Source organism: Lycorma delicatula, chromosome 9 (assembly GCF_047948215.1).
Source record: "Lycorma delicatula isolate Av1 chromosome 9, ASM4794821v1, whole genome shotgun sequence".
NCBI lineage: Eukaryota > Metazoa > Arthropoda > Insecta > Hemiptera > Fulgoridae > Lycorma > Lycorma delicatula.
In genome coordinates this window covers 40106492-40133416 of record NC_134463.1, presented here as the reverse complement: position 1 = coordinate 40133416, position 26925 = coordinate 40106492, and the positions used below count along the sequence as shown (strand labels likewise).

The 26925-nt window shown below is 28.9% G+C and overlaps 1 protein-coding gene across 19 annotated transcripts in view; it reads left to right on the top strand.

The window, feature by feature from the left end:
* tmod (tropomodulin) overlaps window positions 1-26925 on the top strand; it is a 443143-nt gene that overhangs the window by 366311 nt on the left and 49907 nt on the right. For all 19 annotated transcript variants that reach the window (XM_075375728.1, XM_075375720.1, XM_075375729.1 and 16 more), the window contains 6 exons: window positions 1421-1576; window positions 10840-11007; window positions 19242-19368; window positions 21553-21773; window positions 24147-24301; window positions 26539-26635. In XM_075375728.1, coding sequence (XP_075231843.1) covers window positions 1421-1576; window positions 10840-11007; window positions 19242-19368; window positions 21553-21773; window positions 24147-24301; window positions 26539-26635 — 924 coding nt within the window. The remainder of the gene's footprint in view (window positions 1-1420; window positions 1577-10839; window positions 11008-19241; window positions 19369-21552; window positions 21774-24146; window positions 24302-26538; window positions 26636-26925) is intronic.

Sequence of the window (26925 nt, the reverse complement as noted above, 5' to 3'; positions counted from 1 at the left end):
ATTTCTTCCAACAATTGTAACCAATGACTAATAATAGCAAGGAAATTGAGGAAAACAATTTTCTTATTTATTTTAGTAATAATTTATTCCCAAAACAACAAATGGCTTATGCACATTTAGTTTTACAGATGAATTTTTCTGTAGTGTATGAAAAATACCAAGCCTGACTGGTATTTGAACCCAGATCTTTTTGGCTGAAAGGCAGACATACTACCGCTGAACAACAGAATGGTGCAGTCTATTTTGAAAGTACTTTGATCATAGCTGAATAAAATTAAACTGATATGACTGATAAAAAATGGACAAAAAACCTTTTTTAAATGAATTTAAAAAAGAAATATGAAAAACTTTCTAAGATAAAATAAAATATAATATTTGGTAGTTACAACAATTAAAATTGCTTAGGTACGGTATAAAATTAAATTAGATTTAAGTAGCATGTCAAATGAAATGAAAAAGGCGGTGTGTGTTAGGTTGAAATAAATAAAGACAAAACTGTGCATGTGACTTAACTGAGGAAGGTGAAACAAAACTGCTACTGAGACGGTAAATGTAAGAGATTACATAAGGTTAAGGAAGCTAAGTTGCTTAGCTGTACTAATATTGTAGAAGAAATGGAATAAACAGAGAAATGAAAAAGTGTATAGTTTTTCTGTTTCTCACCGTTGCAAAAAATAAAACTGCAGAAAATTTTGTAAAAATGTTTTCTTGGTATCAGGAAAGCACTGGAGCAGTGAGGGATGATACTTGAGAGGTCTCCAAATATCTAGTCTAGCATTCTTGATTTGGGGCTTATAAATATTATTACACCTTTCATCTACATAAGAAGTGTGTTTTTAGCTTAATAGTGCAGAGGATTAGCACTAATCTTATTGTGAATATAAGAAGAAAGGTTATCAAAAATTGAAAACTATGTAATGTTAGCTAAGATATTGGTGTTTCAGTAATAAATATTATTAATTTTATCTTCATTGGGTCTCTGTTAGTGTCTTAAATGTTATTGGATAGGATCTTAACAGTATGATGTATTCCAAGTAACAAATAATAACTATTAAATGACTTGTAGTTATTAGCAATGTAGTGGTAATAAGGCATTTTCTACAAAGAAATATTAAACTAAATATGTAGCTGTTAATAGGATTAAAATTATTGATTCAACAAAGGTGAAATGAAGATTTATAAGAAATAATACATTGTGCCTACCAACACTCCATGTAGAGAATTTTTTTGTTTACAGTAAAACATAGCGGTAGGTGAATAAATACAATTTAAAGATTTCTGTTTTGATTACAAATGATTCAATGTCAAGAAATCTGTGGTAATTAATTTTAGATAAAAAGCACAGTATATCCATGTTCAGAATTTTTTTATTTGGAAAGAAACAAGAAATACTCTCATTTGTTTTTATTTTTTGTTTCAGACATCTTCAACAACAAAAACATCTACGATGACTACAGTGCCAGCAAAGCTGTATGGGAAGGATTTATCAGAATACGAAGAACTGGATGTTGACCAACTTTTAGCACAACTGACACCAGAGGAAATCAGTATCCTAGCTAAAGAAGTAGACCCTGATGTAAGTAAATTTATTTTTTAGAATTATTCATCTGATTTCAATATTAATTGATTTAATGTGGTGCTATCTGCTGTATCATGTAAATTCTGGTATATCGTGGGTAAATAGTGACCCTTTATCATTTTCATGAAAAATTATTTATTATTATAGAATTACATTTTTAAGACATGTTCAAAAAAGCATAAATCAAAACTGCTTGGTAAATACTAAAAAATTTTGCACAAAAATAAATAACACAAAAGGAAGATTTAACATTTTCTTGCCAATTAGGACTGATTTAACAATTTTATGATTAAAGAGAACATAATTTAACATAAATCTTGTTCGTTGAAGTAGCTGGATATTTGGCAGTAATAAACTGTGTCAAGCAGTGGCTGATGAATAAATAATTGAGAAATCAATTTAAAAACTTAAGTATGAAGACTTGGCAATGATGAAGATAAAGATATGAAGAACATAAGATTCCTTCAGACCAAGAAGCACTTTATTGTATAGAAATTGCGGTTGAGTAGTTTGAAGCACAGAATAGTCAATTTAGTAATCAGACTTAAAAGTCATGTTTTAAAAAAGTAAGCTAATAATGTAATAAACCAGGCTTTTACAAAAAATAGGTGTGTGCATGCACCTAAATTTTACTGTAGATTAAAAACTGTAATGTACAACAAAAAAAAGTCTTATTTTAGTTCTAGGTAATCAAAATATATTTACTTTTGTTTCCAAAACATTCATTATTCATAAAGTAATTACTGGGCAAGATCTCATGGTATAAGATTAATTTGTAATAAATTATTACACTTAATTGTAAAGTAATTTCAGATATAAAGGCATTTTTGGCCATAATGTTTTATGTATAATCAGCCAGTATGTAAAATATCTTATATTAATTACAAAATGAGAAAAAGGTGTTATATTGTACTCAAGGTCTTTTCCTGTTGTGGGTATGCCTATAATGTGTGTCTCATCCTTTAGGTGTCTTATTACCAGGGGGCATTGTATTTTATATCATTGTTTTTGTAATTTGCTGTTATTGTTATATATTTATATATTTTTTATTTTATTTTAAATGGCAGTAACAGAAATAGTAATTGACCACTGAATGCAAGCCCTATATAGTTAATAGTAGTTAATCATTATATAAAAGTTATTTATTATGTGGTAAAAGTTTAAAGAGTTAAAGTTGAAGAAAGATAAGCTCTGCATAAATAAGTGAGACAAGGATGCAACTGTTCTGGTTTCTTTTCAGCTTTTACATATAGGCAATGCAAAAACTGAATAAAAATTTTGATAATGGAATAACTGTCCAGAGAGAGAGAAAATAAAGATTTAAGCATTAATGAAAGTGTTATTTTGGCAGAAACCAAAAATGAATTAGAAGATATAATGGCTGGAGTGGATTTATTGATATGAAAGAGATTCAGTTTGAAAGTAAAGAAGACTAAAGCGATAATGAAAAATTGAATTTTTGTGAAAGTACAATATGCTAATAAAATTTTATTTTTTAGGTAGAAACGTTATAGAGGTTGGAGAAAATTAAGGTTTCCAAAAAAGCCTTAAACATGCAAAATAGATCAAAGAATCAAATGTAGGTTAAAGAGTTGGAAGAAAAGTTTTGAAAATATTTATTTGGAGTATAATGGCATTTTATTATTATGAAACGTGATTACAAAAAAAAGAAAAACCAGAAAGGAAAAGAATAAAGCAATATAAATGTAGTATAGTAGGAGGATGTCAAAAGTTAAGTAGATTAATAATACATTTTTAAATAAAAAGGTTTTAGCTAAAGAGGAGAAGAAAGAAGTTATGGGAGATTCTTTTTAATAGATGAACTTGGTCAGTGGACATCCAAGTTAAGTCAATTTGGGGATTAAGGGATGTATAGAGGTTAAAAACTGAGAAAAATTGTTATCTTTAAAACAGATAATTGAGGGTGTAAAATTTACGTAATATGTTTGCTTAAAAGATACAGATATTGTACAAAAAGCAGAGGAGGAAAGTTTCAAACCAATTAATTAATTCATTGATAACTCAAAAAAATGTTTAATAGAAAGAGGAGTTAAAGAATTAAAAATTCTTTTCTACTTCAAAAAAAGACTGACTGGAAAACATTAATTTATATAATTATATACTTAACACGTTTAATAAAATTGTTACTCTGCATAAATTAATAACATTAACATATTGTATTGGTATAGAACTATTAGTTCATAGAAATAAGATTACAGCTCTGTGCATGAATTTTTATAGAATTCACTGTTGTGATTATACTAAGGTTCTTTAATAGTATGCTCTTTTAAAAAGATTTTCAAAGATATTAAGTTAATTTATATCAATTAATGTTTTATTTTAAGACTTAAGTTAGTTGACTAAAATTAAATAATTTGCTACCTTTTTCGTTTTGTTGATGAATAATCAAAGAATCTTTGTATAAGATTTGATTTGAAAATATAACAGATTATTTGGTGTTGATTTGAAAATATGTGTAAATCAATTTATTATTTTCTAGCAGAAAGTCTTAAAATGTATGCCAAATAATGAAATAGTTATCAATCAGAGTGGTAGTGTTTCCTTTAGTAATTTAGAAGTTGATGAAATTGCAATCAATGCAACTTAAAGAAATATTAAATAATTAATTAAAAATTCCAAATAATCTCATTAAATAGAAGTTATTTTTATAATGTTTTGCATTATAGTGCTTGTCCAAACACATCTCTCTTTTGGTAGAGTATATGTTGAAGCTTTGTTTTTATCGAACAAATTTTTTTTGTAAATAGAAAATACTATCTTTTAGATTGTTTTTATAACTCTGAGAAAAATTGGGCAATAGTATTCCATTGCTTCCTGCTTACACATCAGATACCTATAACGTGGGAAATGGATGTTTCTGTAGAATATTTCTTAATTTGGTTTGTAACCTTTGATCTAACTGTCTTGGGAAACCAAACTAGTCAGCCTGTGAAGGGAGATGGACTTGGTACAAAGGACCTACCTCAGGGCAGATAATCATTTGATATAAGATATTTGAGAAATTTTAATTCTGCTAAGGATCAGTTATAACAAACACCATTACACTTTCTGTTTACCTTAACTTTCATTACTTAATTTTATCAGCTCGACTGATTTTCAAATTCTTCAGGGTTTCAGAATTTTCTAATATTTCATTATTCATGTTTTATTTCTGCTAAATGCTAATCTTTATCCGATGGCTCAAAAAGTTTTATAATAGCTTATTTATATTTGATATTAACAGATTATTCTTCTCCATACAAGCTCTCACTGCTTTTACAATCTTTCTTTTGATGTCTTCTTTATGTCATCTATCCTTGGTAATATTTATAATTAATAAATACATCCTTATTAATTATTATAATAAAATAAAATTATACTTGCGTTGCACCATTCTTCTTTTAACATTCCTTTGAATATATTTTGACAGAGTAGTAAATTGTACACAACCATTTTTTGTATTTACTCATTCCATTGCTACTTTAGACTACATTTTGTGTACATCCTTTAACTCATTCTTTCTTTTTGTGCTTGGAGTTCACCAGTTTCATTATTTTTATAATGATTTCGTTATAGTACATTACCAAATACATCTCTCTGTAGATTGAATATAAGTAGAAGCATATAGTCTCACATCCATATGTCTTTGTTATTTGTTGTGTATTACATACTTTATTTTGTACTTAATGCAGCATTACTTAGAAAAAAGTAGTCTTGAAATTGGCCATATCTAGACAGTTGTGAAACTGAAGTAGTCATTTTACTTAAATTCTTCAAACCTGAAAAATTGAATCTCAGCTTTAGTTTTCAATTACACTGTGCATTTTTTTTTCATTGTTATTTTATGTTTTAATATATTTTATTATATTTATTTACCTGTGTATCTGCTAATACTGATAGTTTAACAACTGAAATGTCAATTTTGTTTTTGATTTAAGTCATATTATTTATAAACTAATTTTGAGCACTTTGCTGTTTTCCAATGTATGTCTCTTATAGCTGTTATTCAGTTTATTATTTTCAAACCTGTACAATATACAAGCCATAATTTAAGAAGCAAAAGTTGAAAGAAGAAAATGGCGGGGCCGATAATTTTATGGCACAATGTTTTGAATATTTGTTTATCCTTCTCAAAACAATTGGTATGGTTGTATAACATTATGATTCTTAAAACATTTAGTCAATAAATTTTACAAATTTGTTTGTAAATTTTGATATCAGAATTATTCATAGCAATGCGAAGGATCAAATTGCAGCTTGGATTTCATAATTGCTGCGATTAATTGCTCAACACTCACAAATATATATTACAGACCACAGAACTGCACTGTTAAATCCTACAGTCAACTACTAGTGTAGACATAGAAGCTACTGTAAGCCATCTTGGTTGTGAGAATAAATTAAAAATTTAGCTCTTCTTTAAGTTGACTAACAATTTTCATTCATATACTGGCATGATCCAAGATGGTTAATGATGTGTCTACTAAAAGTAAAAAATTTTTTTTGTTGAAGTAAATATGTAAGGTGTTTTTTATTCTTTTCTCCCCCACCACTGATTGGATATACATATTGTATATACAGGATCTTCAAAAAAGAATGGTGGGGTTTCTGTAAGTCAGATCAATTTACATTCATAGATATCATCCTCATTCATCTTCTGAAGTAACACCTTATGGTGGTTCCAGAGGCTAAACAGAAAAAGAACAAGATCAAGGCAGTAGGGATATTTTGAGAAGTTATGTTGGTAGCCCTGATAGCCTCCAACCCAGAAGTTTGTAAGTTTGTATAACAGCAGTTCAAACCACCACATCAGTTTTTGTGTTGTTGCTGAGGTGTGTTTAATTCGTTACTATGTTCACTGTTAAAGAAGAAACAAAGTGTTTTGTGGCAGGCTAAATTGAAGTCTGTAATTTTAGTTCAATATGCATTTCGATATGAATATGGAAAAGAGCCACCACATTAAAGTAATATACAACATTGGTTCAAACAGTTTGAAGTTTCTTCAAAATCAACTGACAGACCACGAGTATCAGATGAAACTGTTGAATGAATTAGACAGTTTGCAATCAGAAGTCCTAAAAAATCTCTCATCAAAGCCTCATATTAGATATTCCAAAAGCAACAGTTCACAAAGTTTTACACAAAAGATTGTAAGTAAATGCACATAAAATCCAGCTACTGCAGCAATTGAAACCTAATGATGGAGAAAAACATTTCAATTCGCTGTTGAAATTTTCCACAAAATTAATAAAAATTTTTTGGTAATTAATTGTTAAGGTGAGCACTGTTAATGGGTGTGTTAACAGACACAATTCATAAATATGGGGATTTGAAAACCCACATGTAATTTTTGAGAAAAAATGCAACACACCTAAAGTTATAGTGCGATGAAAAATGACATAATCAAGCCTTTTTTCTTCACTGAAAAGACTATTAATGGAAATGTTTACCTCAATATGTTAAACAATTACTGCTTTCCTCAAATGAATGAACTTGAAAACATAGACACGTACAACGAATTCATTTCCAACAAGATTGTGTACCCCCACACTTTAATGCATTCATTAGCCAGGCTTTGAATGAAAAATTTGGACTTTGATGGTAGGCCAGCAAGGACCCTAGCATCCAAAAATTCAGACCTGACACTTTGTGATTTTTTTTCTTGTAGGAGTATATAAAAAACTGTGTTTATTAAAAAAATATATATATATGCGATCTACATCACATATACAGGAAAGGATTAATAAAGCTAATAACAGAAGATATGTTAATTCAAGTATAGGCAGAAACTGAATATCGATTGGACATTTGCCAGGTGACGAATGGTGCATATATTGAAATTTATTATTTTTATAAAAAACTGTTTGAGATGACAAATTTGATAAATAAACAACATCAACGGTAAGTATTTTTATTTTCATTTAATCTATGTTCAAAACCCCACCATTCTTTTTTGAAGACTTTGGGTATGTAGGAAGGTGGGGAGATCGTAAAATTAAATTTTATTTAAAAATCTGTAATATAGGTATATAAAAACAAGTTGTTAGTTTTCATATAAATTTCTTTAATGTTTAAATAGTTGTTAAAACTTTTGTTAAAAACTACAATTTCATTGAAATTTGAGATACAATATAATATTACATGCATAGTGTATTGTATAGAAAAATTCAGTTAAATTAGAATTTACTGTGATACAGATATTTAACTAAACATGTGCAGTTAATGATTGTAATTTATTGATATAAAAAAAATTCCATTCATCAATTTGGCCTTAGTAGGTCACAGTTGAATCAGTTTATCATGTGGCATTTGTGGTGTCATTTTATTGTTTAATCATATATTCAATTAATGTATATTTAAAAGGATGTATAATAGATTTAAATTAACCATGAATCTTTTTTAAAAAAATTTTTAATGTATTGTGAAATATATTGATGTCTAGAACTATATCCAGCAGTAAATATTTTATGTTTTTCCGCTTCTAAATGTAGAATCTTTTGGGAAAATGGATATAAGAGTTGTATAAATATTTAAGTATAAATATTTACACACACACACACACACACACACACATGCACAAATATATGACTCAGTTAAATATAAAACAGATCTTTGTTTTTAACATTTATTAGTGCAAAATAAAAATACAAAGCACATTTATTGCTTTTTTATTTAATCTTCCTTAAGTTCTAAACATTTTTCCCAACATATGATAAGCTTGCAGATCTTTTCTTCATAGAAAGTTTGAGGATGTGTCTAGCCAATTGTGCATGGTCTCGTGTATGGTGTAGCTCTGGAATCTATCTCCTCCCAGTGCCTCCTTCTATGGCCCAAATAAAAAGATATTGTAGTGTAATAAATCTGTGTTGTACCTGGGATATTCTGTTTCCCAATAAATTTCTAAAACTTTATTCTGAATGCTAATGGTTGTGTATGACTAGGTGTTATGAAGAAGAATCACATATGAATCATACGATCTTTTGTTCCTGTAAGGCAGCTTTCACTTTTTCCAAGTACTGACACTAGTATGTAACATTTACATTGGATGTTCGTGGAGAAGATCAATGAACAATAAGCCTTTCCAATCTTAAAAAACAGTTGCAAGGACTTTTACAGCAGATGTATCCGTTTTCACCTTTACAGGGCAAGCCTTTCCATTTGTGCCACTCCATATCATTCCTTCTTTCAGATTTCGGCTCAGGAGTACAGTGATGGACACATGTCTTATCACATGTGACGACTATTCAAAGCAGAAACCTATTTTCCTCTCATCCAAATTGACTTAAGAGTCTCTGGCAAATTTTCTGTCAGGTCGGTTTCTGACCTGACAAAAATCAGGGACACACCTTGTCCAGATTTTGCAAAACCAAGGTGCTTTGTGGTTATGGAATGGGTATTTTCAAGACTGATATGCACTTCCAAAGCATTTTCATGGATCATAAGGTGCCATTCATCTTCAGTGAGATCGCAGATTGTTTTAATGTTGTCATCTGTCACTCTTGCCCATGAATGCCTATTTTGTCTTTCAGAACCTTCATCCCCTGCTTTAAATTTATTGGCTCAGTCATATACTTTGATATTTGACAATGTCATATCCCCTAACTGCCCACCCATTCTAGCTGAAATTTCAGAGGATTTAATGCTCTCATTCATTAGAAACTTAGATAATGCATTGCACAACCAACTGTGCACCACCTCAGTCTTGTTTGTACATCATGGCCATGAAGACAAAGTCCGGTTTATGGTTTATATCTGCCTGACTGTATATGTACGTATATAGATGATAATTTGTTTTTTTAAATATTAATAAAAGAAACAAATTTTTAATATTTATTCTGTCTTGAATCATAGTATGATATCACCATTTTCTCAGTTATATTTTAAACATCTTGACACCCATAGGGGAATACACACTTGTGATAATCCCGGTCACTACACTACCCTCTCTATTCCTAGCCCTGATGGGCTTTACTGGAAGTTGTTAGTCCCTCTAAACTAAATAACACAACAGTCATCAGTTTGGCCTCTGTCAGGATGCCACTAATGTAAATGCCTCAGCTGACATTTAGAGGCATTTACAGACATCTCCAGCCAGTGTACTTATACAACCTACTATTGCCTTTGTATGGCCTCTTCCAACCATGACCACCTACCATATTCAACTATCAATCAAATCAATTGATTCATGATCATCCATTAGATATGCAGTCAGATCATTACTTGATTGAGCCTTTAAACACCAAAAATACTAGCTCATACTAAAAAAGCAGTGTTTGATCGCAACAACAATTTTTTCCTCCAATTCAATTTACTCAAAGTCCTCTTGATTTATTTTAAAATCAAGAAACAGATTCACAAATTAATAAGTCTCTAATGAAAATATGCCATTATTTCTCTCTGCTCTGCTTCACTTTTGGGAGCAAGATCAATGTCTAAACCTTCCCACACATCTCCATTCTCATCCTAACAGCGAATATCTCAGCTAACTGCTAATTTTGGCAAAGTAAGCAGCCAAGCAAGCCCCTAGCCACACAGGTTTTTCTTAAAATCGTGATCCTGAAGGGAAGACACCCTCCATGGCAATTATGATCGCCACTCTACCCCCTCCGAATCTAGCCCTTTATCGGAGGTCATCTTCAATACTTCAGCAACAGACATCTTTCAGTTTCAAATGCCTTAGTCAGGATGCCACCCATGCGAGTGCCACAAATGACATTCCCATCAGTGTACTACCACTAACCTAATTAAACTATCTTTCAGTGGTCTTAAGCAAGACCATACCGATTGAGCTGCCTAATCCTACACCTATCCAGAAACAATAAAAAGGGTCTTTTAACATCCTGACCCCCATAGGAGAAGACACCCTCCATGTGATGGTTACAGTCACCACACCATCCCCTCCTTACCTAGCCCTTATGTACTGGAGGTCATCTTCAATACCTCAGTTATTATCCATTCTTAACCTCAGCAGGGATGCCACTAATGTGAATGCCACAAGCAACACTCACATCAGTATTCTATTATGTAGTATACTAACAAAGGTAATACGTTAAGTAAATAAATTAAAGTCACTTACTTATCTATGCTTTTTTCTTTTCTCTTGTAAATTGTTGATCTTGTCTTATGACCCAGAGTTTTTTTTTTATTGTCATTATAATAATATTCATAATTTTTATTAACATTTATATTTATTATTATTGTGTAATTTATTGTATACATATTATAATTTTATAGTATTATGTAATCTTCTTATTTTATAGGATACATTGTTACCACCATCTCAACGATGCAGTTATGAATGTAACAAACTCCCTACTGGTCCACTTGACCGTAAGAAGCTGATAGAACACATCAACAGACAAGCAATTGAAACTCCAGATAAACCAGAAGTTAAACCGTATGTACCCGGCATCGTTCGAGGCAAAAAGGTAAAATTATTGTTAATAATAATTTATGAATATAAAAATGATATAGTTTATGAATTTAGTGAATTCCATTAACAGAAGAATATTCTATGTAGAGGAGAGTAGTCTTTCACCATGCCTGAATGCCATTAATTTTCCCCCGAAGGAGAATGAGTCAAATGAGATGGGAGAGTAAACCAATTGGTTGAGAGTGTCAGGTTAGAATATTGACTGATTTGTGCTTGATATGATTTGATATTTGTAAAATAAAAAAGGAAATACTCAACTGATGCACTATCGTGACTCATTTTCAATTAAAGTTTTTTATTATTCACTGCTAACCTTATATCACAGCCTTTTCTGGTATGCTAAACATTTTTTCTAGATTAAAATAACTTAAATATATAATTGCAAGCATTTCACATATGGAAAGCACTTTGAGCTTTCCATAATGAGTTTGTTTTGTTTCATTTTACTGTAGATTTTTTTTTATTGGGAGTCTTTTCCTTACTTTGATTCCATCTAACTTGTTTTCAGTTCTGTAAGTGTAGGACAGACCCAAGCTGCTGAGAATTTCAGGACCTGTTGACCCAGTCTAACCTAAGTGTGTTATGGAGGATTAACCTGTAAAACCACTCAGAGATTTGGTTTTCACCCTGTAGTTGCACAGTAAGCTAATGGCTAAAGTGCTTGTTAGGTAAAGACCTCAGAATCTCGACCAAAATGCAAAGTAAGGCTTATGAATATATAAATTATATAATTTATGAATTTAGTGAATCCCATAAACAGAATAATATTACATATAGATTGAAGTAGAGGAGAGTAGCCTTCCACATGCCTGACTGCCATTAATTTTTCCCTCAGAGTGAAAATGTTATTTCTTAATATGATGCTAGTTATTTATGAATAACTACTCTGTGTGTGGCCATAGTATTTTTATTTTTGTATATTAGCCTCCGCATCTTATTACTGTCTTTTTTGTTGAGTAATTGTAGAAAAGATAATAAAATCATTTATAAATAATTTTTTATATACAAACTAATTATATTTATCAAACATAATTGATAAATATCATACATGTAGTTACAACACATTCTTCACAGTATATTGTAGTATGATTTGTTATTTTATATAGAAATTGTTCTAAAATACTACAGCATTTTTAAAAATAACATTTGTGTTTATTCACATACTCAGGTATATATATGTTTATATAAATTATTAATAAAAAAGTATACTGATTACTAAATACAGTTGGACAAAGTCAGTAGCATTTGCAAAAAATGGAATTTTCAGAAATTTACACCTGTGCAGTTTCATAAAAGTTGTTCATGTTAAATTATTAGACATGCTTTACCATATCAATGAATTATTCCCTAGATCCATTGTGATTTTTTAAATATTCATAATACAGTTAATAGATAATTCAAGAATTTATCATGACTAATTTAATGTTTACATAGAATTCTATAGCTTTTGTAGTGTTTTATGATTAAAGGAAAAAGGCATTCTTTTTTAAATTAAATTCTTTTGTCCGAGTCTAACAAATTTCAAATTCCATAAGAAATTATTTTTCATTCGGCAGAAAAACATAATTTTTTTTTTGCATGTACTCTTGTCTTGAGATCCAGTAGGCTAACTGTTGCTGAATCTTGTGGAGAACATAAAATGGTGTTAAAATGAATCAAAAGCAGATTTTATACATCCAATAAGATGTGACCTACTCTTTTGAAGATCCAGTCTAAATTCTTTCTTTTGTAATTATGAGTAGAGACTTTTATTTTTAATGAAGTTGAAGGATTAGATAAAAAGTGTCATTTATGTAGTGGAAACTTTGTATTTTATATAATAAAAATGTATATCTTTGTTGTTTATTTAAATTGCTGTTTGTTATTCTTAATGTGTTCTTTCTTACTTAATTGTTTGTTATATTTATGACATTAAAATGTAAGTCCTTGAAAACATTTGTATAGTATAATGAAAGGGATTTGTGTGTGTGTGTGTTTCTACATTTGAAAAATTTATTTTTGACTTCCTGTTTAACATAAGAAAAGACGTGATTATTGTTGTTACATAAAATTAAATTGTATAAATAATTATGCATAATTTTGTAGTGTTTTTTTTCTTGATAACAAAACTCATCTTTTATATAACAAGTATACAATTATGTTAGTGAAGTACATTAACGAAAATAGATTTGGTATAGAATTAAAAGAAGTATTATTTAAGAAATTTAAGTACAAAATTTGAAATTATTATGATTTGGGTTATCAAAGATAAATTGCCAGGTTTTTATTTTATTTAATCAATAGTTATCTAAATAATTCCTCTGAAATTGTCTTTTATTACTTACAGTATCATTTTTTCTCATTATTGTAATAATATTTTTTATTGTCATAAGCCGGTCGTCGACTGGTTCAATGCTATTTTTTGTTCCTTCTTTTTTCTATGCTAATATTTTAACCTCAACATATTTACTACATCCTCAATTATCTGTTTCATATGCTACAATCTCAGTCTTCCTTTACAGTAATTAAATTTACACTTTCTGTATTACCAGAATTATCTGTATGTTTGAATGCACAGCTTGTTATTCTACGTACAGCTTTGTCTGTCATAAATTTCTTTCTTCTCTTTCTGTTCCGTCTTAAGATAACTTCACTTCAGATTTTATCTTATTAGAATAGAGAGTCCTTTGCCTCTACTTTATAAAAAATCTAACAAAAATTTGAAATACAAAGAATAGAAAGTTTAATATCTACGGGAAATAATCCAGAAAACTGGACAAAAATCTAACAAAACCAGAGCCAGAAAAATCATAAACAAAATAATAAACTAAGACGAATTTAATAAACAGAAAATAATGGAGGATAAGAAGAATAAATCAGAAAATTATTTTACAAGATCCAAAGGTAATCAACATTGACGATAAGAAGATGAGGGGCCTTTGCCTCTATTTTTTTCTTTCTGTTTTTCCTATTATCCATGATTCACCAACATAAAGTGTGTTACATTCCATGTAAACATTTTCAATAATCTTCTAATTCTTAGATTTATATATCGAGTAGACTTCTTTTTTTGTCTGAAAGATCTCTTAACTTGTGACAATCTGCTTTTGAAGATGATCTCACCGGTCAAAGTTTGTAATTTTACTACTAAAATTGTAATTCTGAATGTTTACCTGTCTTAATATGTACTTCCTCATTAACCTCCTTTTTCTCCCATTTTATTCCTTTGCTTTAATCTTATTTATTGTCAAATTGAATTTTTCTCTAAGTAAATCCATAGTATTCACAGTATTTTATCATATATAAATTAACTGATTAATTTGTTGCTTCTATTTATAGAAATAAATTTCTTTTCTTTATTTTGACTATTTCAATTTTTCAGTTACTGCAAAGATTTAAAATTTTTTATTTCCTTATTTTTTCTATGATTGTATGAAGTTGTCATTCCTAACTTGGAGTTTCATTTCCATTCAGTCATACCTTTTTTTTTTTTTGCCTGATGATTTAATTCCACACATAAGTCTGAGAATTGTCTGTGGTAATGTAGAAATGGAATTTTGTAGCATATGAAAAATGCCATGCATGACCGGGATTCAAAATCCCTTTATGATTCAGTACTTTTCCCCTAGTTTCTTTTTTCTACAGCTCTTTTCTTTGCTTTGGTCTATCTTTATCCTCACTTCTTCAAGTTCCATTTCTATTTTTTTGATTGCTCACATAATTTTCTTTTCGTAGATTGACTCACCTGCACCAGCACATTTTCTTTTGTTTTCCTGTATATATTTTGTAACTCTTGAGTGTTCGTCTTCTTTTTAATGCCTTATTCCAGTTTTCTACTAGTATTAACTCTTTCCACTGTGACCTGTTTTTGAAAAGACAGATATGAATTCATCTGTTATAAATCGATTGTCCACTAAACCTTTGTCACTGGGAAAGTGTATTCACTTTGCTAGTGATAAAGATATTGAATATAGAATTTTGGTACTGATATTCTTCACAGATTCATCTGTTAAAATCTTATAAAAAGTGGAAATAAAGCTAAAGATTTTGTCATAAATTATTTTGTGATATTATTATTAAAAAGTCTAAGATCAAGTATCATCATTATCATGTGGTATTCTGCCTTATGGCAGGTCCCTGGTACCATTGTCTCCATCTGTTTTTTTGTCCCTTGCCTTTCTTTTCGTCACATCAACCTTCACTAACCTTTATATCATTTATTAGCTTTCAGTCCCTTCCTTCCTCTTTTTTTTTTCACCTTCAACAGAGCCTTCAAGGACTGCATTTATTACACCTTTTTCCCTAATTCAATTTTTGTTATCCAGTTTCCTTTCCTCCTTCTGATAATCACCATTATTGTTCTATCTTCATTTATTCTTCTTAATATTTTGTTACTTATGTTGTCCATCCTCCTCCAGACCCAGTTCATAGTTATTCATTTAATTTAGTCTAGCCGATCTTGTTTCTGGTAGCTTTTTATACATAGTCTTTTTATTGATATTATAAAGAATTTGTAATTTGTTTATTAGATTGATTAACATGACAATTGTGCATGTTAACAAGGTATACAAATGTAAAGTTATAAAATTGTAGCTTTAAATGTTAATAAAATATTTTTATGACAGGTTTGAACATTAAAGTGAAAACACGTGGTCTTATAACAAATATTTATTTAGTTATTCAGATCAGTTTGCTAGATTTCTACTGTTTTCCATTCTTTCTTGACACTAATTTTTACTTTAATTTAATATATTGTTTTTGTTTATTTTATGTCATAAGTTGTACATATGTAGCATTTTTGTTTATTGAATTTTTTTATTCCAAAATATTATTTTACTTGGATTTTTTTTTAAACAGAAATTGGTTTTCTCTGTTAATTAGAATTGATTTTTTCACTTTCATTCATTTTATAGAAAATTAAGCAAACTTAGTGTGCTGTTGAAATTTGTATTATCTGGTTTTACTGCACAAGAACTGTCAAACCAGTTTTTCTGAACTTGTTGGTTGAATTTATGTGAATCAATCCTGATTAAATTATTTGGTAATAAATATCTAAAGAGATCTCACAGTCCTCTCAATTAAAAAAAAATAAATATAAATATATATGTATTTAGGACAAGAATTATAGGTAGTTAAATTGATTACAAGTTTTGTGAAACAGTATTTTTTTAATATGTACACAGCGTCTACCATACTTAGGTATTTGATTTAGTGAGTATTCAGCCAAAATTTTTCACGATTCCAGTCAAAAAAAGATATTTATTACAAATTTTTTTCATGTTAAATAATAATAACCTTTCAAAATTAAATTCCACTCTTCAGTGGATTACAAGTTATTTACAGTACTGCAAGTGGTATTTTGTTTGATTACATACCCAATAGTGCCATGACCATTCAGAATATTTAAATATGTTATTTTCCAATGAGGTGATGCTTCAATTTATTGTATAATTGCTGTAAAATTGTTATTGACAGAAGCACATGGCAGATGCAGTGAACATTCGAACTGGCAATCAAGATTGTCAGATTTAAGTTATATATGTACTCCCATAATTTAAATTACAAGGACTTAATGTCAACGAAGGAGAAATTCTTCAAATTCCAAGAACCCTTTCAAACATGTGATTGAAACATTGTATTTCAAACATATTTCTGTTGATAGTTTTAGCTGGAGGGACTAGAGTTTGAATAGTTGACTTTATCCTGTTTCATTTTTTAATTTAAGAAAAACGATTGGCTTACAAATTTTAGTAACTTAAGTATATGAGATCACTTATGTTTTTTTTTCTGTAAAATGAACTATTAAAAGAGTATAGTTTGAAAGACCACACCATCTGTTAGTGTGAAAAAAATGCTGATAATACACAGCATATTTTTTATGACTGGTTTTACAGTTTGTAAAATTTCAGCCAAATCAGTTAGTTAAAAAATATGTGCAGTCAATCAAAGATGTAAACATTTTGACAGGAGATCTTGTAGATCTGTATTTCCTTTTGTAAAATATATTATAGCTAAAAATTTATCTGAAATCTGTAACAATAAAATCTAAAACTAGTTTTGTAATGTCTTTTCTCCCTCATTTTCACACTCAGAAAGGATTTGATCAAAAAATTCAATAGACAAAAAATAAAACTTCAAAGAATTTTTGTAGAAAATCTTTTTTTTTTTTTGCAATTTTCAAATAAGAGTGGAGTCCCCCCAATAATGAAAGGTTTTTTGTGATTTATTCATGACATGATATGTTGAAAACAAAAAACTTCAAAACTTGAAGCTAATAAAATTTTAATAACTTAATAAAATGTGTCTGAAAGTGTTTGATTAAGGCAGTAACAAAATAACTGGATTGTTTCTATATGTTATTTTCAATGATTTGTTTACAGATAATGGAAAATTTTATTCATCTGTTATAAGTAAATAACTTATAACATATAAGTAAATATAATTTATAAGTAAATGTTGCAACATTTATTCCCAGTTCTCTAATTTCAGACTGTTAGATAATTTTGTAATTTGTAGAGTTTCATTTAAAATGTAACCTGTTATTATTTTGTTGTAATTTAAAATCTGTAAATATTATACAAGTGAATGTAACCTCTGTATTACGTTTTTCTCGTAATTTTAATACATTTTTTCCTTAACATTACATGTATTTAAATGCTTTATATATCATTTTTAATATATATATATAAGATTTTAAACTTCCTTGTCATTATGAAATGTAAATAATTGTGTGTACTTATTATCAGAGTCCACTGCAATTATGCTATGTATGTCACTGAGTAAAAGTTTTATCTTATTACAGTCTGTTTTAAATTTAAATTATTATTGCGGGTTGGTAATATTTTGAATGTTTCCAATCTTTTTGAATAGAAAATAGTTGAGTTATGAAATTATTTTAATCTATTTTATGAAATTACATTTATACTGCACCTACACATATCTGGTATTTTAAATTAGGTTCTGTTTCATATTGTTTCTGAGTGATTCTATTGTGTTTAGAATATTTTATCACTTTTATTTTTTGTTCTTTTGTTATGAAAGTTATTTTTTTAAATGATATAATTACAACATTAAGTACATACTTTCATTTAATTCACTGTTTATTCAATTGTTTACAATTTGGTTTGAGTTTTATAATAATTATAGCCTTTATAATTCTGTAACAATATTAACATCTGTTGAGTAAAATTTGTCTAGTATATAATTTTTTTAAATTATAGAAATAATATAAAAAAGAATTAATTTTTTATAGTGAGGATTATATGATTTTTGTCTCCAAATATATAATTGTAAAACAAAAAATTACATAAAAATTATCAACAAGAGTTTATTAAAATTATGACTAGATGGCTACTTAAATTGTTAAGCAATAAAACATGATTGATTTCATATGTTTATTCCGGAGTAGACACTGAGGAAAAATATTAATAATAAATTTAAAACTTATTGTGAAGAAATAACAAATAATAATTAAGGAGTGAACAATATTTATGAAATATTACAAAATTAATATTTCTATTATTATTTATGAATTAAAAATTAATAAAACTGTTGACCAAAAAATTGAAAAGTATCGTTTTATGTAATCACAATCAAATATGAAAAGTTAGTTTAAAAAGTACTCCAAACTTCTGACTCGGTAGCCCTATACTAATTCCTTGGTATCATCTTAAATTATTAACAGTTAAAACTTAAGTCGACTGTATAAAGTTGAACAGCAATAATAGTTGAACAGTTATAACATATTTATAGTTGATTAGTGCATTTATAATTTATCGATTTTTATTGTATTTGATAATAAAAATGTAGTCAGATTTGACACTAACAAAAGCAGTGATAATTTTATTGAAGTTCGAATTATTCTGCAGTTTAAACAGCTCAAAATTTAATCCTTTTTCCATATATTTGTTTCTCTTTCCTCTTAGTTATATGTAAAATAAATGTTTTATTTAAATTACTTTCAAGATTGTTGCAAATCATTTTAATAATGCGCTTTGTGACATTACGATTGTCTCATTATAATGTGTTATAAATCATGCAGTGAAATTATAATTTCTAAATGTGTGCATGTGTTTTTCGAGTATAATTTTTTAATAATATTTATGTTGAGAATAATTTTAATCTAATAAATGTACAAACTTTTTTATTATTTTCATTAATTTTTAAACATAATATAGAATTTTAATTTGTATCTTTCAGTTAGAATTATCATTACTCCATTACTAAATATTAGTAACTTTTTTTTTGTAGTGGGTACCTCCTCCGGCTCAGATACAAGCTGAAAAAGAAGCTGATGAACAGATTGCTATCGATTTAGGTGATGAGTATGAACAAGCCCTTAATGATGCTACACAAGAAGAAATCATAGATTTGGCTGGTATGTTATGCGTTCTTTTTTTTTAAATATACATTCACTGTTGTCTAATGTATAAACTATTTTTTTTTAATAATTACATTTAATTAGGGTAATTAATAAGGATAACGTTTAAATTGATATTTAATTTCTGTTTCATTCATATTTAGAAAAAAATTAATTTATTAAACTTACCACATAACCTCTTTGAGGAAAGGCTACGTTATTCAAGAAAGTATGTTGTACTTAGTCTTGTTTTTCTGATACAAAGTGTGATTGAAAAGTTTTAAGACAGGTGCCACCACTGCTCAACAGGAGGGAGTAAGAAGCTAGCCCATGGGTGTAGAAGGGGAAGCTTGTTTTGTCTTTGAAATGTCCTGAAAAGATCATCGCAATATCATTGTTCAGTAGAAGGCAACATCCTGATGAGTGAAGACGTATCTGGTTCTCAGCGGATTATTGATTCACAAAGAATGAAAAAATGGAATAACGAGTTTTTGTCAAGTTTTGTTTGAAAACTGGGAAATCAACTTTGCATGCTTAAAAAAACAGCTTTCGGGAATAAGTGTCTGAGACATTAAAATATTTTTATCTGGTTCAAAGATGGCCACAAATCAGTCAAAGATGACCCCCTCAATCCAGCTGCCTTTCCACTTCAGAAACCAAGAAAAACATCGTGAAAGATTTTTACAATTTAGTGTGCTTTGACTGTAAACTTAGAATTAGGGAGATGGATGATGAACTGAATTTAAGTTTGTACTTGGTTCAGTCAATTTTAGCTGAAGATTTGAACATGCATTGAATGTCTGCAAAATTCATTTCAAAATTGTTGTCAGACCAGCAGAAACGACAGTGACTTGAAGTATCCCAAGAACTGATTAATTTGGCTGAAACTGATCCGATTTGTTAAATACGGTTATTACAGGCTATGAATCATGGGATTGTGGGTATGGTCCAGAAAAAAGCCACAATCATTGTAGTGGAACAGTCCAAGCTCACCATGACTGAAAAAAAACATGACAGTTTGTCAAATGTGAAGACAGTGTTAGTGGTTTTATTCGATTGTACAGGTATTGTAAATCAGCCCTTTGGGGCAGACAATACCCCATGAATACTATAAAATTGTCCTTCAGCGTTTGTGCAAAAATATGTGGAAGAAAAGTATTGGGTTTTCTAGCATAACGCACCAGCTCATTTTGTGTCCCCATTCCTGCAATTTTTGGACAAATTCCAAATTTCAATGCTTCCATAATCCCATATTTCTCTGATTTAACCCCTACCAACTTCTACCTGTTTCCTCAATTGGAAGTTTTGCTCAAAGGGGATCAATTTGACTCAATTGAATTCATTCAGTCAAATACAGGGTTCTTAACACCCTTACAAAAGAAAATTTTCAGGAATGCTTCCAAAAGTGGAAACACTGTTGGAGTCAGTGTGTTACATCAAGTCTAACAGTAACTATCCTTCTGACTTCAAAGTAGTTAGAAGAAGGCTACTTGGAGGAGATCTATTATAAGGCCTATAAGTAGTGAAGGTTTGAAATTACAAGCCCACTCTTTTGAATTGGTTAGGATAGGAAGTTATCAGTTTTACATGTATTTGAATGGTAACTAGCTAGCTTCAAAATAAAACTATTTTGTAGAAGCTGGTGTATTGTGGTAAAAGATTTTTTTTGGTAGTTTTTTATTTAAAATAATCTGTATAATTATTTTATTTCAATTAATTCTTATTTAATATTCACTTGTTTGAATGTATCATTAGTTTAAGAACTTGTTTGGTTATTCTTACAAAAGATCACAAATACTTAGGTTACCAGTTTAGCAGAAAATATGTATTATTTTCAGAATTGGTGTTGCAGATTTTTGTCAAATCTTAAATAAATAGCTTTTCAGGCTGATTAAAATTAATTCTTTAATTAGTTTACAGTTTACTTCCAGCTGCTTTAATTAATTTTTCAATAAACTTAATTTTTCATAATTTTCGTATTTCTTTCATTTTATGTAAATAAAAATTTATAAAAACAATTAATTGCATATAATTTCCGTAGCAGTTGATGTCATTAAATATAAACTACCATATATTAATATTATAGATAATTGTTATTAACTATCATTTATTGCATTTGTAGTATCAAATTTTCTCTGATTTGCATGTTAATCCTGTTTTATTTTTTTTAATATGTATTATTTTTATTTTCTTTTTACTTAGCCATCTTGGGTTTCCATTCCATGATGAATCAGGAGCAGTATCATGCTTCGTTGCTGAACAAGGGACAACCGGTTGGTCTTGGTTGGGATGGTGTTACAAAAGCTTCACAACCAAAACCATTCCCAGCTGATCCGCCTAATCAAACAGATGTTGAAAAAACAATTAGACAAGTGGCTGAAGATGACCATACACTTGTTGATCTCAATTGGAATAACATTAAGGTGATTATTAATTTATTTTATATATATATTAGTAATTTTTTTAAAATAATTTTAATATACTTTCTAAATTCTTGGAAATAGACTACCTGAAGATGTTTTCGAGAACTCTAGTCTATTTCTTTCTCAGTAATTTTAAGATGGTTCTCTTCGTAAAGTAGCTAGAAAAATTTGTTTATATTGTTAGACAATATATTTGTTTTGTTCCATGTTCATCAATTTTATATATTGTTTTTTCAAATTTAGTTTTATGACATCACAGATTAGTCGGACTGTTTTGGTGCCCATCTGGTCCTCAATCCTCCTGAGGTCTCTTCCTCAATATTATATATAATTTCAGACCAACGAAAGTAGTCTCTCCTCCAACATTTTCCTTAAATGATTGCGTCGTTTTTTTTAATATTTACGTGGTCAATCTATTCTTCTTTTGACCTGATTGTGTTGTTTCTTATCAGTAATGTCTGAGAAAGGCTACATTCCTTCTGCGTTTGATTGTTAGTTTTTTAGCATTTAATAATCTAGTTCCAAGATAAGTTGTAACTTTATTACAATGATACAGACTATGGACGGATTTAATTAAATGTTTAAGAATAGCTCTGCATCTCCTTCTCTACCACAAAATTTCTTTATTAATTAATTCTATCAAACCTTTGACCTGATCATCAAAAACAATGAACATTAGATAGTTAATCCCTTATAATACTGCTTCTCTTTTTTTATGAAAATTGCATCCTCACGGGAACATTCTGATTCTGAAAACTATTTGCTCCTCTTATCAATATTGTATCTGCAATTCCTCTAAATCTAATATTCAAAATCTTAGCAAATCTTATACGTTGTATCAGTTAAAAAGCTCTCTATATTTCTCATTCACATTCCTATTTCCTTTCTTAAGGATGTAATTTTGATATCTAGTCATGCAGAAAGGATTTTCAAATGTTTCCAGCACATATTGAAAAACTGTCATTGTAGATGAAGAAATAATTCAGTTAGTTTAATGTGTTTGTAAATGTTATTGTTAAACTAAATTTAGTTTGTAGCAGTAACATGCTATATGTCAACCCAGCTGTTGCGGCAAGTACCTTCATACATGTGCCCAGTTTCTGAGGTGATTCTAATGGTTGATCATGTGATTTGCATTGCGCTTGTTTATGTGATGCATGTGTATCTTTGCCTGCCCAGTATAATATTTTGTGCTGTTACTGTAGTTTAATTTGAGTATCCAAGATTTTATTCTTTGAGGTTCTGTTTTTTTTATTGGTTTTGTTGTGTTTCTGTTGTACTATTTTGAGTTTTGCAAACAATAAAGTTTTCTTAGAAAGATTCAAGGAGTTTTATACAATTTTTTTTGTCAGTATTATGAATTTATGTTACTATATGTATTTTTTTGATACTGTTCTTTATGAAATACTAAAATTCTTTTCACTTGTTTATGACTCGTAAAGTGAAAATATTGTTTATCCTCAAAATTTGTTCTTCCTTTATATCTGCTTTTCTGTCAATTTCTTAGAGGTTTTCCCTGAAAATTAACAATTATATCCCAATATTTCTGAGCCATATTTTGATTTATACGGAATAGATCGGCGATTCCCTTTGGAGTTTTTGTCATGAAATGGACATTTTGAATAACTGCAGATCTTTCATTCTTAGTATCACATTCTTAGATCACATTCTTAGTATACTTCAATGATTAAATGGTAATTCTTCGTTGGCTTGGCACCTTTCCATTGCTTTCCCCCTTTTAATGTAGTTTTGACCTCTTCCAATGAAATCACATATATACTATAAAAGTTTTTCTAAACATGTCTCCTAAACAAGTTTTTCTAAACATGTTATAAACATGTCTCCTGTTTTCTAATATAAACTGGCCACCACTCACTCTTTATTTTGATGTTATTTATGTGTTATTAAATAATTTGTATAAGAGAATGCTGAATAACATTTTAAAACTGTTTATTTCTAGAATTCGGAATGTGTAGTTATGTTTTGTGTTTCTGCAAAAAAATATTCTCTTAATTCACATTCTTGTTAGAAGTTCATATTCCTTTAGTTTCGTTAAGTTTTATTTTTTGTATTTGAGTTTTTGTTCTCCTGCAAGATGCTGAACTATTTTAAACTTTTATTTTATTAAAGGCCTATTCCACCTTCATTCACAACATTAATAGGTTCATTTTATGTTTTCTCTAAATTTGTTTGTTAATTTTTATTCTGTTTTATGCCAATGCTACATTATATGACCTGGTTTAATATACTGAAATTATACAATGATGATCTAAAGGTTGATTCCAGAATAAAAAAAATAGTCCAGAAAGAGAACACCAAAAATTATAGAAATTCATTTTCTATTTAATGAGTAACTTGCTTTGTATGTTTTAGAATATATCAGATGAGAAATTTGAGCAACTGTTCTCTGCATTGAGTGAAAACACACACCTGGAAACTTTGAGTTTAGTTAATGTCAACCTTAATGATCGAACTGCTATTAAACTGGCTGATGCAGTGGAAAAAAACAACACACTCAGAGTACTCAAGTCAGTATAAAATAACATTATTTGATTTTACTTAATGTTTTTAACAAATTATAAACTATTTCCTGCCCTACTGCTGCACAGTAAGCCTTATGGTGTAAGTCTTGTTTTAAAAAGTTATGATACTAAGTGGAGAAGGAAATCTACATCAGTTGGAGATTTTTAATTAAAAAAGAAAATTTTTCTTAACTAATTTCAACAAACAAATAAAGCAAAAAATTGTAAAATTTTTACACTTTTGGTGTGATAATGTTTTTTCAATTATTTTGTTCTCCTTTTTTTAATAAAATATTATTTGGTGAGCCTCTATGTTTAATTGTTAATTATTTTATGTGCAGTGTATGTAGTAAGATAAATTTTTGTTCTGATTCAAATTGTTGAAGGAACTATACTATATACTAATCTTTTATAAAGATCCCCATATCAATTGTTTTTAAAAGCAATGTCTACAATCATAATGACTTTAAAGAAAGTGGTTTTTTATATATCAAATATAAAAAATAAAATCAATAGTACTGTGTAATTTGCTGCATTTACATATATTAGTTTGCTTATTATTTTAACCCAGTTAGATAATGTATCATTATTATTGTTTTGTTATGTAATATTATTACTGTTAGTTTACTTTGCTATGCTACTGTTATATCTGAACATGAATTTCGCACCACTTCTGAAGTTCCGCAGGGCTCAAACTTAGGTCCTTTGCTTTTCTGCTTTTTTAATGGTGTAACCAAAGTTATGTCTGTTAATTTTCCATTTATGCTAACAATTTGAAATTTTGCCATTTCATTCGTTCTATTAATGATCACACGATCTTGCAGAATAAGATTCTATTTTCGGCTGGGTTCAAAGTAACAGAATGCCGATTAACTTTAATATTCATCATGTTCCTTCAGTTTACAAGAAAAACAAATATTTCTCATTTCAACTATACTATCAGCTCTTTTAAAATATCTACATCCGATAAAGTCACAGATCTTGGCATCCTACTGGACATTAAGTTACATCTAACTAGTCATGTGAATATCATAGCTAATAAGGCTGTAATTTGGGTTTGCTTAAACCAGGCTAGGCCTTTTAAGAACAACCCACCGGGTTGGTCTAGTGGTGAACGCGTCTTCCCAAATCAGCTGATTTGGAAGTCAAGAGTTCCAGCGTTCAAGTCCTAGTAAAGCCAGATATTTTTACACGGACTTGAATACTAGATCGTGGATACCGGTGTTCTTTAGTGGTTGGGTTTCAATTAACCACACATCTCAGGTATGGTCGAACTGAGAATGTACAAGACTACACTTCATTCACACTCATACATATCATCCTCATTCATCCTCTGAAGTATTATCTAAACGGTAGTTACCGGAGGCTAAACAGGAAAAAGAAAGTGAAAGGCCTTTTAAGAACATTGATATGTGTGTTGTTCTTTATAAATCATTGGTTCGCAGTATACTTGATTATTCCAGTACCACCTTGAACAGAAATCTTAGTTATACCAATGAGGATCTTGAACATGTACAGAGGATTTTTCTCAGTTGGCTACGCTTTAAATTTAAACTTCAACATCTCTCCATTAATGTATTTCAACAACGATTAAATTTGTCATCCTTATCTCTCAGGTGAGATATGTAACTTAATTTTATTTCATAAGAATTTTTATGGTCTAAACTTTTTTCCGGGCTCTTTTCATCTCAAGAGCGCCACAATCAATCTAAGAAATACTGATACTTTTATTTCTGATCATGGTACTGTCTCTTCCAACTGATAGAATAATTACTACAGCCATTAATTATGGAGATAAGTTATATTTTTCTTTTACCATCTGAGAAGTTTATCTCTGTTGAAAAAACTGATATGTGTGTATTAAAACTTGTTTGAATGTGTATTAAGATTATGTATACATAAATGTTTTATGTTACCTGTGCTAATTGTACAATATACTAAGACTCGGATAGCTGTTCTATTGTACAATATAAAATAAAACCTATTAGTAGTAGTAGATTTGTCATTATCTTTACATTTTTGTTATGTTATAGTTAATTCACTTGCTGTTGTATGTTACGTATTTTTTTGTTTTGCTAGCTGTATCTGTTTAATATCTGAAAAATTTATTTTTAGTGATAAAGTTTTTTGTTTTATATTTAATAATGACATCAGTTTTATTAATGAATTGTGTATGTGTGTGTGTATATATATATATATATATATATATATGAATGATAATTTATGTTTTTAATTTTGTTTAGTGTGGAAACAAATTTTATCAGTCCAGTAGGAATAGTTCAACTGGTTAAATCACTTCTCAATCAAAAAGTGATAGAAGAATTTAGAGCATCTAATCAGGTATTACAATTATTGTTAATAAATAATTTAATATATTTCATTTTAGCAGTGACAGTGAAGTTATTTATAAAATTATTTTTTCATTGACTTAAACTACTTTTTTCTGCTTTTCTCTGTGTTTAATGCTTTCACAGATATTTCTGCTTCATTAAATATATGAATCTATACATGTAAATTCATTAAAAATATACTTATAAAAAAGTTAATTGAAATAATTATTTTTATAAATATTACACTTCTTTATTATTTTTTAAAAGAAAAAAACTTTTATTCTTAATTTTCTTTAAATG